At 43.3% G+C, this 12,500-nt stretch overlaps 1 protein-coding gene across 5 annotated transcripts in view; it reads left to right on the forward strand.

Annotated features, from left to right (window-relative positions):
- Positions 1-12,500, forward strand: part of LOC129819049 (pre-B-cell leukemia transcription factor 3-like) — a 112,500-nt gene that overhangs the window by 91,411 nt on the left and 8,589 nt on the right. For 2 of the 5 annotated variants that reach the window (XM_055875561.1, XM_055875562.1), the window contains 3 exons: positions 6,127-6,292; positions 7,443-7,523; positions 10,125-10,237. In XM_055875561.1, coding sequence (XP_055731536.1) covers positions 6,127-6,292; positions 7,443-7,523; positions 10,125-10,237 — 360 coding nt within the window. The remainder of the gene's footprint in view (positions 1-6,126; positions 6,293-7,442; positions 7,524-10,124; positions 10,238-12,500) is intronic. The other 3 variants (XM_055875563.1, XM_055875564.1, XM_055875565.1) reach the window with 2 other exon arrangements.

A 12,500-nucleotide genomic window follows, 5' to 3' on the forward strand; every position in this document is an offset into this window, starting at 1 on the left:
CTGCTCCAACCTCTACATGTATGTAACAGTACCCTGCTCCAACCTATGTATTTATGTAACAGTCCCCTGCTCCAACCTCTACATGTATGTAACAGTCCCCTGCTCCAACCTTTATATGTATGTAACAGGCCCCTGCTCCAACCTTTACATGTATGTAACAGTCCCCTGCTCCAACCTATGTATTTATGTAACAGTCCCCTGCTCCAACCTCTATATGTATGTAACAGTCCCCTGCTCCATCCTCTATATGTATGTAACAGTCCCCTGCTCCAACCTCTACATGTATGTAACAGTCCCCTGCTCCATCCTCTATATGTATGTAACAGTCCCCTGATCCATCCTCTATATGTATGTAACAGTCCCCTGCTCCATCCTCTATATGTATGTAACAGTCCCCTGCTCCAACCTCTGTATGTATGTAACAGTCCCCTGCTCCAACCTCTGTATTTATGTAACAGTCCCCTGCTCCAACCTCTATATGTATGTAACAGTCCCCTGCTCCATCCTCTATATGTATGTAACAGTCCCCTGCTCCAACCTCTACATGTATGTAACAGTCCCCTGCTCCAACCTCTACATGTATGTAACAGTCCCCTGCTCCATCCTCTATATGTATGTAACAGTCCCCTGCTCCATCCTCTACATGTATGTAACAGTCCCCTGCTCCAACCTCTATATGTATGTAACAGTCCCCTGCTCCAACCTCTACATGTATGTAACAGTCCCCTGCTCCAACCTCTACATGTATGTAACAGTCCCCTGCTCCAACCTCTACATGTATGTAACAGTCCCCTGCTCCAACCTCTACATGTATGTAACAGTCCCCTGCTCCAACCTCTACATGTATGTAACAGTCCCCTGCTCCAACCTCTACATGTATGTAACAGTCCCCTGCTCCATCTTCTACATGTATGTAACAGTCCCCTGCTCCAACCTCTATATGTATGTAACAGTCCCCTGCTCCAACCTCTACATGTATGTAACAGTCCCCTGCTCCAACCTCTATATGTATGTAACAGTCCCCTGCTCCAACCTCTATATGTATGTAACAGTCCCCTGCTCCAACCTCTATATGTATGTAACAGTCCCCTGCTCCAACCTCTACATGTATGTAACAGTACCCTGCTCCAACCTATGTATTTATGTAACAGTCCCCTGCTCCAACCTCTACATGTATGTAACAGTCCCCTGCTCCAACCTTTATATGTATGTAACAGGCCCCTGCTCCAACCTTTGTTTGTGTGTAACAATCACCTGCTCCAACCTCTACATGTATGTAACAGTCCCCTGCTCCAACCTCTATATGTATGTAACAGTCCCCTGCTCCAACCTCTACATGTATGTAACAGTCCCCTGCTCCAACCTATGTATTTATGTAACAGTCCCCTGCTCCAACCTCTACATGTATGTAACAGTCCCCTGCTCCAACCTCTGTATTTATGTAACAGTCCCCTGCTCCAACCTCTACATGTATGTAACAGTCCCCTGCTCCAACCTCTACATGTATGTAACAGTCCCCTGCTCCAACCTCTACATGTATGTAACAGTCCCCTGCTCCAACCTCTACATGCATGTAACAGTCCCCTGCTCCAACCTCTATATGTATGTAACAGTCCTCTGCTCCAACCTTTATATGTGTGTAACAATCCCCTGCTCCAACCTCTACATGTATGTAACAGTCCCCTGCTCCAACCTCTGTATGTATGTAACAGTCCCCTGCTCCAACCTCTGTATGTATGTAACAGTTCCCTGCTCCAACCTCTACATGTATGTAACAGTCCCCTGCTCCAACCTCTACATGTATGTAACAGTCCCCTGCTCCAACCTCTGTATGTATGTAACAGTCCCCTGCTCCAACCTCTACATGTATGTAACATTGCCCTGCTCCAACCTCTACATGTATGTAACATTCCCCTGCTCCAACCTCTGTATGTATGTAACAGTCCCCTGATCCAACCTTTATATGTGTGTAACGGTCCCCTGCTCCAACCTTTATATGTATGTAACAGTCCCCTGCTCCAACTTTTATATGTGTGTAACAGTCCCCTGATCCAACCTTTATATGTGTGTAACAGTCCCCTGCTCCAACCTTTATATGTGTGTAACAATCCCCTGCTCCAACCTTTATATGTATGTAACAGTCCCCTGCTCCAACCTCTTTAAATATGTAACAGTCCCCTGCTCCAACCTCTATTTGTATGTAACAGTCTCCTGCTCCAACCTCTCCAACATCTGTATGTATGTAACAGTCCCCTGATCCAACCCTTATATGTGTGTAACAGTCCCCTGATCCAACCTGTATATGTATGTAACAGTCCTCTGCTCCAACCTCTACATGTATATAACAGTCCCCTGCTCCAACCTCTGCATGTATGTAACAGTCCCCTGCTCCAACCTCTCCAACCTCTGTATGTATGTAACAGTCCCCTGCTCCAACCTCTATGTGTTTGTAACAGTCCCCTGCTCCAACCTCTCCAACCTCTGTATGTATGTAACAGTCCCCTGCTCCAACCTCTGCATGTATGTATCAGTCCCCTGCTCCAATCTCTCCGATCCTCTGCATGTATGTAACAGTCCCCTGCTCCAATCTCTCCAACCTCTGTATATATGTAACTGTCCCCTGCTCCATTCTCTCCAACCTCTGTATATATGTAACAGTCCCCTGCTCCAACCTCTCCAACCTCTGTATATATGTAACAGTCCCCTGCTCCAACCTCTCCAACCTCTGTATATATGTAACAGTCCCCTGCTCCAATCTCTCCAACCTCTATATGTATGTAACAGTCCCCTGCTCCAACCTCTACATGTATGTAACAGTCCCCTGCTCCAACCTATGTATTTATGTAACAGTCCCCTGCTCCAACCTCTCATGTATGTAACAGTCCCCTGCTCCAACCTCTGTATTTATGTAACAGTCCCCTGCTCCAACCTTTATATGTGTGTAACAATCCCCTGCTCCAACCTTTATATGTATGTAACAGTCCCCTGCTCCAATCTCTTTAAATATGTAACAGTCCCCTGCTCCAACCTCTATATGTATGTAACAGTCTCCTGCTCCAACCTCTCCAACATCTGTATGTATGTAACAGTCCCCTGATCCAACCCTTATATGTGTGTAACAGTCCCCTGATCCAACCTGTATATGTATGTAACAGTCCTCTGCTCCAACCTCTACATGCATGTAACAGTCCCCTGCTCCAACCTCTACATGTATGTAACAGTCCCCTGCTCCAACCTCTGCATGTATGTAACAGTCCCCTGCTCCAACCTCTCCAACCTCTGTATGTATGTAACAGTCCCCTGCTCCAACCTCTATGTGTTTGTAACAGTCCCCTGCTCCAACCTCTACATGTATGTAACAGTCCCCTGCTCCAACCTCTGCATGTATGTAACAGTCCCCTGCTCCAATCTCTCCGATCATCTGCATGTATGTAACAGTCCCCTGCTCCAATCTCTCCAACCTCTGTATATATGTAACAGTCCCCTGCTCCAACCTCTCCAACCTCTGTATATATGTAACAGTCCCCTGCTCCAACCTCTCCAACCTCTGTATATATGTAACAGTCCCCTGCTCCAATCTCTCCAACCTCTGTATATATGTAACAGTCCCCTGCTCCAACCTCTCCAACCTCTGTATATATGTAACAGTCCCCTGCTCCAACCTCTCCAACCTCTGTATATATGTAACAGTCCCCTGCTCCAATCCCTCCAACCTCTGTATATATGTAACAGTCCCCTGCTCCAATCTCTCCAACCTCTGTATGTATGTAACAGTCCCCTGCTTCAACCTCTATGTATGTAACATTCCCCTGCTCCAACCTCTGTGTGTATGTAACAGTCCTCTGCTCCAACCTCTGTATGTATGTAACAGTCCCCTGATCCAACCTCTATATGTATGTAACAGTCCCCTGCTCCAACCTCTGTATGTATGTAACAGTCCCCTGCTCCAACCTCTGTATGTATGGTTGTCTATGGGAGGTTGGGATAAAGCAGAAGTCCCATTTCAGTTCGGACGTTGTGTCTTCTATGTCTTCACGGTTCCTTTCTTGCTTAATTCATGCATCTCCACTACCATCTCCACTGGCATCTCCCCTACCATCTCCACTACAATCTCCACTGGCATCTCCACTACCATCTCCACTGGCATCTCCGCTGGCATCTCCACTGGCATCTCCACTGGCATCTCCACTGGCATCTCCACTAGCATCTCCACTAGCATCTCCACTACCATCTCCACTACAATCTCCACTGGCATCTCCACTACCATCTCCACTAGCATTTTCGCTAGCATCTCCACTAGCATCTCCACTAGCATCTCCTCTGGCATCTCCACTAGCATCTCCACTAGCATCTCCGCTAGCATCTCCACTAGCATCTCCGCTAGCATCTCCGCTAGCATCTCCGCTAGCATCTCCACTAGCATCTCCGCTAGCATCTCCACTAGCATCTCCGCTGGCCGTCTCTCTCTTTCCTCCTCTCTCTATTCTCCTTATTTCTCTTGAACCAGTAGCCTAGCCCGATCCGTTTTCCCAGACGTATCAATATAGTTTGGTCACTTATTTTGAGAAATTAAAAAAAGATATATATTCGAGAAAAGAAGGACCTTGCTCTTGCTTGCCGGATATAAAATAGGCTACGGTGTTGACAGAGTGAACTAGAGAGAAGTCTGAATGGCGAGTGCTTCTCTGGTGTGATGTGATCACTTTGGCTGGTAGTAAATATGCAACAAAGGTGAATACTCTGATCTCCCCGCGCTCCAATGTTTATCTTTACAATGACATGTATTAAGTCAGAATGCCCAATGTTAGAATGTTTCCAGTCAAATTCATGAATTAAGTTAGAATGTTTTCCTATCAGTCTAATTTGCATAAACATTGTGATTGGATGATAGCTATGGAGGTTATTTAAATCAGGATAAAATGATCTCTTCGAGCTCATTTATGATAGAATGTTCTTATTTGAACATTGCCGAAAGGCTAGTCTCGTTGGCAAATGACAGGACTGGAAAGAAGTGGAATGTAGTAGCTGAACAGAGACAATAACCAGGCTATAATAGACAGGCCTATCCTGACAATCTTTAGAAACCAGGCTATAATAGACAGGCATATCCTGACAATCTTTAGAAACCAGGCTATAATAGACAGGCCTATCCTGACAATCTTTAGAAACCAGGCTATAATAGACAGGCCTATCCTGAGAATCTTTAGAAACCAGGCTATAATAGACAGGCCTATCCTGAGAATCTTTAGAAACCAGGCTATAATAGACAGGCCTATCCTGACAATCTTTAGAAACCAGGCTATAATAGACAGGCCTATCCTGACATTCTTTAGAAACCAGGCTATAATAGACAGGCCTATCCTGACAATCTTTAGAAACCAGGCTGTAATAGACATGCCTATCCTGACTTTCTTTAGAAACCAGGCTATAATAGACATGCCTATCCTGACATTCTTTAGAAACCAGGCTATAATAGACAGGCCTATCCTGACAATCTTTAGAAAATGGGCCACTTCTTGGAATGTTTTTTTTTTTAATGCATGAGACAGGGTAACAACCATAGAAATACAATGCGTTCTATTTCTATGGTAACAACATTGACATTAGACAGTAGCTTAGTCAAAATATTATTCTCCTAGATGGAATACCCATCACACTCTTTGGTGACAGCTGTAGAGAGATTGGTGATGGACTGCGTCTAACAGTTGGCTGGCCATCCACACGACAGTCCTGATTGGTCCTCGCCGGAATTTGAGCGACTCTCATCCACAATGCTTTATTTATTGATCTAATTTTGAGTTGAAATCATGACTGGCCGAAACGTCATGACTTTAACTCAGAATTAGGTCAATAAAACATCAAGATTTTAATTGTGAGCAAGAGTCGCTCTTGTTTAATTCAGAATGCTCCTGTGATTGTTTTGGTTGCCCCTCGTCTCACGTTCGGTTGAGTGCCTCCTACTCCTCTCCAGGGGTGGGGACAACCTGAAGTGATGTTTTTTCAAAATGGTGGACAATGTCTGACTCACTACATTATTTCCCCTTTATCTCTCATCCTTCCCTCTCTCTCTCTCTCTCTCGTTCTTTCTCTATTCCCTTTCCTGGAACTTGCCGATGTCCTACTCAGGTGTCCAATTGGTTCGGCAACAAGAGGATCCGGTACAAGAAGAACATCGGCAAGTTCCAGGAGGAGGCTAACCTCTATGCAGCCAAAACAGCGGTGACGGCAACCCACGCCGTGGCAGCAGCCATTCACAACAGCCAGGCCAACTCACCCACCACGCCCAACTCTGGTAGGCACACTTGGGTGGTAAGACCAGAGTCGTATGTATATGTTGCGGTAAATGTGTAAAAAAGGGAAATGTATACATTTCACAGTAACATATATAGATTTGGATAGTAACACAGAAGTGGTGTTCGATACATAACAAAAGGGATGATTTCCGGCTGCTATTATTACTATTATTATTATTATTATTATTGCCGATTGTTTCTTGTTTTTCCTACTTTTTCCTTTATTCATTTTTTCTTTTGTTATTTTGTTTTCATTGTTTCATTTATTCAACTTCCTAAGAAGTAATATTGTAGACGAGGGGCATCAAACATACAAATGGGATTCAAAAAATAAATAAAACAATCTATATATATAAATAAAACAAAAGAAAAGTGTATAAATGATATTGGACCTACATTTATACAGTCTTTTCACTCGGTCCAGGTTGCTAACAATCACTGAAATGAAAGCTAGACAGTTAAAGAGTATACAAATTCCCACAAACTATGGTTAGAGGGCTATTTTTTAAAACATTTTGACTGACTATTTTTTGCGACATTTTGACAGAATTTTTTGGGGACACTTTGACGGCAAGGAAATATAACACATTTTGAATACGACCCTCCAGACCTCTGTAAAGACTGAATGAGGCCTGCGGAGGCAGAATGAGTTTGACACCCCTGTGACTGTGGTACTGCTAAGGGTAGTGGGGTGGGTGGTTGCTAGGGGTAGTTGGGTGGGTGGTTGATAGGTGTAGTGGGGTGAGCTGGTTGCTAGGGGTAGTGGGTTGTGTGGTTGCTAGGGGTAGTTGGGTGGGTGGTTGATAGGTGTAGTGAGGTGTGTGGTTGCTAGGGGTAGTGGGGTATGTGGTTGCTAGGGGTAGTTGGGTGGGTGGTGGGCGGGAGGGAGTGACATCTGGAATTGTTTGTTAAAATTGCAAATGACAATTAAATATTGATCATAAAAAATCAACACAACGAATTATTAAAATTAAAACGCTCTGACGTCAAATCAAATCAAACCTAAGCCCATTTTTCATCTTCATTTTATGTTCTATAGCAGTGCTTACAATTCCAATACAATTGCTGTAGGCAATGAGACTCAGGGGTTAATAAAGTCAAAGTGCATGATGGGAGGTTTTCAAGTCCCTTCCATTTTCTTTTATCCAGGCTTCCAGATGAAAGATGAGGAATTTCAACTGGACTCTGCTGAGAGCAAAAACTCCCTTTTAACCAACATGTTCACAGCCGGTACTGATTCTCTTTTAGGAAACCTTTTATGTGTTGTGGTCATTCATCCCACCTAGAACTAGTCCTTCCATCGGTCCATTCTCACACCCCCTACCATAGTGGAAGCTTGTCTCCCTCTCCACCACCTCAACCTGAATTCAATTTGTTTCATTTAAGATATGAGTACACTAGTTCCTGTTTAGGTTGCTTAATTTAGGATATGAGTACACTAGTTCCTGTTTAGGTTGCTTCATTTAGGATATGAGTACGCTAGTTCCTGTTTAGGTTGCTTCATTTAGGATATGAGTACGCTAGTTCCTGTTTAGGTTGCTTCATTTAGGAAATGAGTACACTAGTTCCTGTTTAGATTGCTTCATTTAGGAGATGAGTATGCTAGTTCCTGTTTAGGTTGCTTCATTTAGGATATGAGTACGCAAGTTCCTGTTTAGGTTGCTTCATTTAAGATATGAGTACACTAGTTCCTGTTTAGCTTGCTTCATTTAGGATATGAGTACGCTAGTTCCTGTTTAGGTGGCTTCATTTAAGATACGAGTACGCTAGTTCCTGTTTAGGTGGCTTCATTTAAGATATGAGTACACTAGTTCCTGTTTAGATTGCTTCATTTAGGATATGAGTACACTAGTTCCTGTTTAGGTGGCTTCATTTAAGATATGAGTACGCTAGTTCCTGTTTAGGTGGCTTCATTTAAGATATGAGTACACTAGTTCCTGTTTAGATTGCTTCATTTAGGATATGAGTACACTAGTTCCTGTTTAGATTGCTTCATTTAAGATATGAGTACGCTAGTTCCTGTTTAGGTGGCTTCATTTAAGATATGAGTACACTAGTTCCTGTTTAGGTGGCTTCATTTAGGATATGAGTACGCTAGTTCCTGTTTAGATTGCTTCATTTAGGATATGAGTACGCTAGTTCCTGTTTAGATTGCTTCATTTAGGATATGAGTACACTAGTTCCTGTTTAGGTTGCTTAATTTAGGATATGAGTACACTAGTTCCTGTTTAGATTGCTTCATTTAAGATATGAGTACACTAGTTCCTGTTTAGATTGCTTCATTTAAGATATGAGTACGCTAGTTCCTGTTTAGATTGCTTCATTTAGGATATGAGTACGCTAGTTCCTGTTTAGATTGCTTCATTTAGGATATGAGTACACACGTTCCTGTTTAGGTGGCTTCATTTAGGATATAAGTACACAAGTTCCTGTTTAGGTGGCTTCATTTAGGAGATGAGTACACTAGTTCCTGTTTAGGTTGCTTTGATGGTTCTTGGACATACAGTATCTAGACCTTCATCCCCCTTCCCTCGTTCTTTACTCTCTCTGTTTTCATCTCTCTTCCCTCGGTCTTTACTCTCTCTGTTTCCATCTCTCTTCCCTCGGTCTTTACTCTCTCTGTTTCCATCTCTCTTCCCTCGGTCTTTACTCTCTCTGTTTCCATCTCTCTTCCCTCGGTCTTTACTCTCTCTGTTTCCATCTCTCTTCCCTCGTTCTTTACTCTCTCTGTTTCCATCTCTCTTCCCTCGGTCTTTACTCTCTCTGTTTCCATCTCTCTTCCCTCGTTCTTTACTCTCTCTGTTTCCATCTCTCTTCCCTCGTTCTTTACTCTCTCTGTTTCCATCTCTCTTCCCTCGTTCTTTACTCTCTCTGTTTCCATCTCTCTTCCCTCGTTCTTTACTCTCTCTGTTTCCATCTCTCTTCCCTCGTTCTTTACTCTCTCTGTTTCCATCTCTCTTCCCTCGTTCTTTACTCTCTCTGTTTCCATCTCTCTTCCCTCGTTCTTTACTCTCTCTGTTTCCATCTCTCTTCCCTCGTTCTTTACCCTCTCTGTTTCCATCTCTCTTCCCTCGGTCTTTACTCTCTCTGTTTCCATCTCTCTTCCCTCGGTCTTTACTCTCTCTGTTTCCATCTCTCTTCCCTCGGTCTTTACTCTCTCTGTTTCCATCTCTCTTCCCTCGTTCTTTACTCTCTCTGTTTCCATCTCTCTTCCCTCGTTCTTTACTCTCTCTGTTTTCATCTCTCTTCCCTCGGTCTTTACTCTCTCTGTTTCCATCTCTCTTCCCTCGTTCTTTACTCTCTCTGTTTCCATCTCTCTTCCCTCGTTCTTTACTCTCTCTGTTTCCATCTCTCTTCCCTCGTTCTTTACTCTCTCTGTTACCATCTCTCTTCCCTCGGTCTTTACTCTCTCTGTTTCCATCTCTCTTCCCTCGTTCTTTACTCTCTCTGTTTCCATCTCTCTTCCCTCGTTCTTTACTCTCTCTGTTTCCATCTCTCTTCCCTCGTTCTTTACTCTCTCTGTTTCCATCTCTCTTCCCTCGGTCTTTACTCTCTCTGTTTCCATCTCTCTTCCCTCGGTCTTTACTCTCTCTGTTTTCATTTCTCTTTCTTTGGTCCTGTCTATATCTTCAGTCTTGTTTTGGATAGTTGAGTTGTTCGGATGTATGGATCAGTAAGTGTAATGTAGTGTGAAGTTGCCCCTAGACTCATATCTTGGGGTCAGTTTAGCATTTCCCCCACTAATGGTTAAGATTAGGATTGGGTGAGAGGAAGCTGATCCTAGATCTGTATGTGTTCTTATATTCAGCTACTTCCATCTCTCCTCTCCAGGTTCCTCTGCCTCTTTTAGCCTCCCTAACTCTGGGGACATGTTCATGAACATGCAGAGTCTGAATGGGGCCTCTTACCAGGGGGCTCAAGTCGGAGATAATGTGCAGTCACAGGTAGGTCAGGGTGAGAGGTCAGGAAGAGAGGTCAGGGTTCATGGCTTACTTAAGGGTCACATACAATTGACTGTTCTAGGTTTGGGGTCAATACCCTTTTCTTTAAATAAAAAAATGGAATCATTCAATGAATTGGAATAATGGAGACAATTTGGCCTTTACTTTCTCTGAGGTTTTTGTTGAATTCATGGAATGATTTTGAGTTTAAATGAGATTGGGCTTCAACTCAAAACCGTAGCAATACATTGGTAGTGGACTGGTAATGTGCAGTCTGGGTACAGCAGGACACTATACTGTTGGTTATGTAGCTTGATTATTTATTATCTTAGAAGGTATTCGTCAGGTGTAAGAAATATGGCTTTAGATATTATAGACCTTTTGACATATTTCTATATGACAGTAGATTACAGGTTCTGTTATTTTAGAAGGTAGAGTGTCTGGCTTTGACTTGAGCTCTTGGGCTGGGATTCCCCACTTTCTTTACTTACCTGTCCCATGTCTGTTCTTTACTGTCCCATGTCTGTTCTTTACTGTCCCATGTCTGTTCTATACTGTCCCATGTCTGTTCTATACTGTTCTATACTGTCCCATGTCTGTTCTTTACTGTCCCATGTCTGTTCTTTACTGTCCCATGTCTGTTCTATACTGTCCCATGTCTGTTCTATACTGTTCTATACTGTCCCATGTCTGTTCTTTACTGTCCCATGTCTGTTCTTTACTGTCCCATGTCTGTTCTATACTGTCCCTTGTCTGTTCTATACTGTCCCATGTCTGGTCTATACTGTCCCATGTCTGTTCTTTACTGTCCCATGTCTGTTCTTTACTGTCCCATGTCTGTTCTATACTGTCCCATGTCTGTTCTATACTGTCCCATGTCTGTTCTATACTGTCCCATGTCTGTTCTATACTGTCCCATGTCTGTTCTTTACTGTCCCATGTCTGTTCTTTACTGTCCCATGTCTGTTCTTTACTGTCCCATGTCTGTTCTATACTGTCCCATGTCTGTTCTTTACTGTCCCATGTCTGTTCTATACTGTCCCATGTCTGTTCTATACTGTCCCATGTCTGTTCTATACTGTCCCATGTCTGTTCTATACTGTCCCATGTATGTTCTTTACTGTCCCATGTCTGTTCTATACTGTCCCATGTCTGTTCTATACTGTCCCATGTCTGTTCTTTACTGTCCCATGTCTGTTCTTTACTGTCCCATGTCTGTTCTATACTGTCCCATGTCTGTTCTTTACTGTCCCATGTCTGTTCTATACTGTCCCATGTCTGTTCTTTACTGTCCCATGTCTGTTCTATACTGTCCCATGTCTGTTCTTTACTGTCCCATGTCTGTTCTATACTGTCCCATGTCTGTTCTTTACTGTCCCATGTCTGTTGTATACTGTCCCATGTCTGGTCTTTACTTTACTGTCCCATGTCTGTACTTTACTTTACTGTCCCATGTCTGTTCTATACTGTCCCATGTCTGTTCTATACTGTCCCATGTCTGTTCTGTTCTATACTGTCCCATGTCTGTTCTGTTCTATACTGTCCCACGTCTGTTCTGTTCTATACTGTCCCACGTCTGTTCTGTTCTATACTGTCCCATGTCTGTTCTATACTGTCCCATGTCTGTTCTATACTGTCCCATGTCTGGTCTATACTGTCCCATGTCTGTTCTATACTGTCCCATGTCTGGTCTATACTGTCCCATGTCTGTTCTATACTGTCCCATGTCTGGTCTATATTGTCCCATGTCTGGTCTATACTGTCCCATGTCTGGTCTATACTGTCCCATGTCTGGTCTATACTGTCCCATGTCTGGTCTATACTGTCCCATGTCTGTTCTATACTGTCCCATGTCTGGTCTATACTGTCCCATGTCTGTTCTATACTGTCCCATGTCTGTTCTATACTGTCCCATGTCTGGTCTATATTGTCCCATGTCTGTTCTATACTGTCCCATGTCTGTTCTATACTGTCCCATGTCTGGTCTATATTGTCCCATGTCTGTTCTATACTGTCCCATGTCTGTTCTGTTCTATACTGTCCCATGTCTGTTCTGTTCTATACTGTCCCATGTCTGGTCTATACTGTCCCATGTCTGTTCTATACTGTCCCATGTCTGTTCTATACTGTCCCATGTCTGTTCTGTTCTTTACTGTCCCATGTCTGTTCTGTACTGTCCCATGTCTGTTCTATACTGTCCCATGTCTGTTCTATACTGTCCCATGTCTGTTCTTTACTGTCCCATGTCTGTTCTATACTGTCCCAT

This window comes from Salvelinus fontinalis, chromosome 21 (assembly GCF_029448725.1).
Source record: "Salvelinus fontinalis isolate EN_2023a chromosome 21, ASM2944872v1, whole genome shotgun sequence".
NCBI classification, from domain to species: Eukaryota; Metazoa; Chordata; class Actinopteri; order Salmoniformes; family Salmonidae; genus Salvelinus; species Salvelinus fontinalis.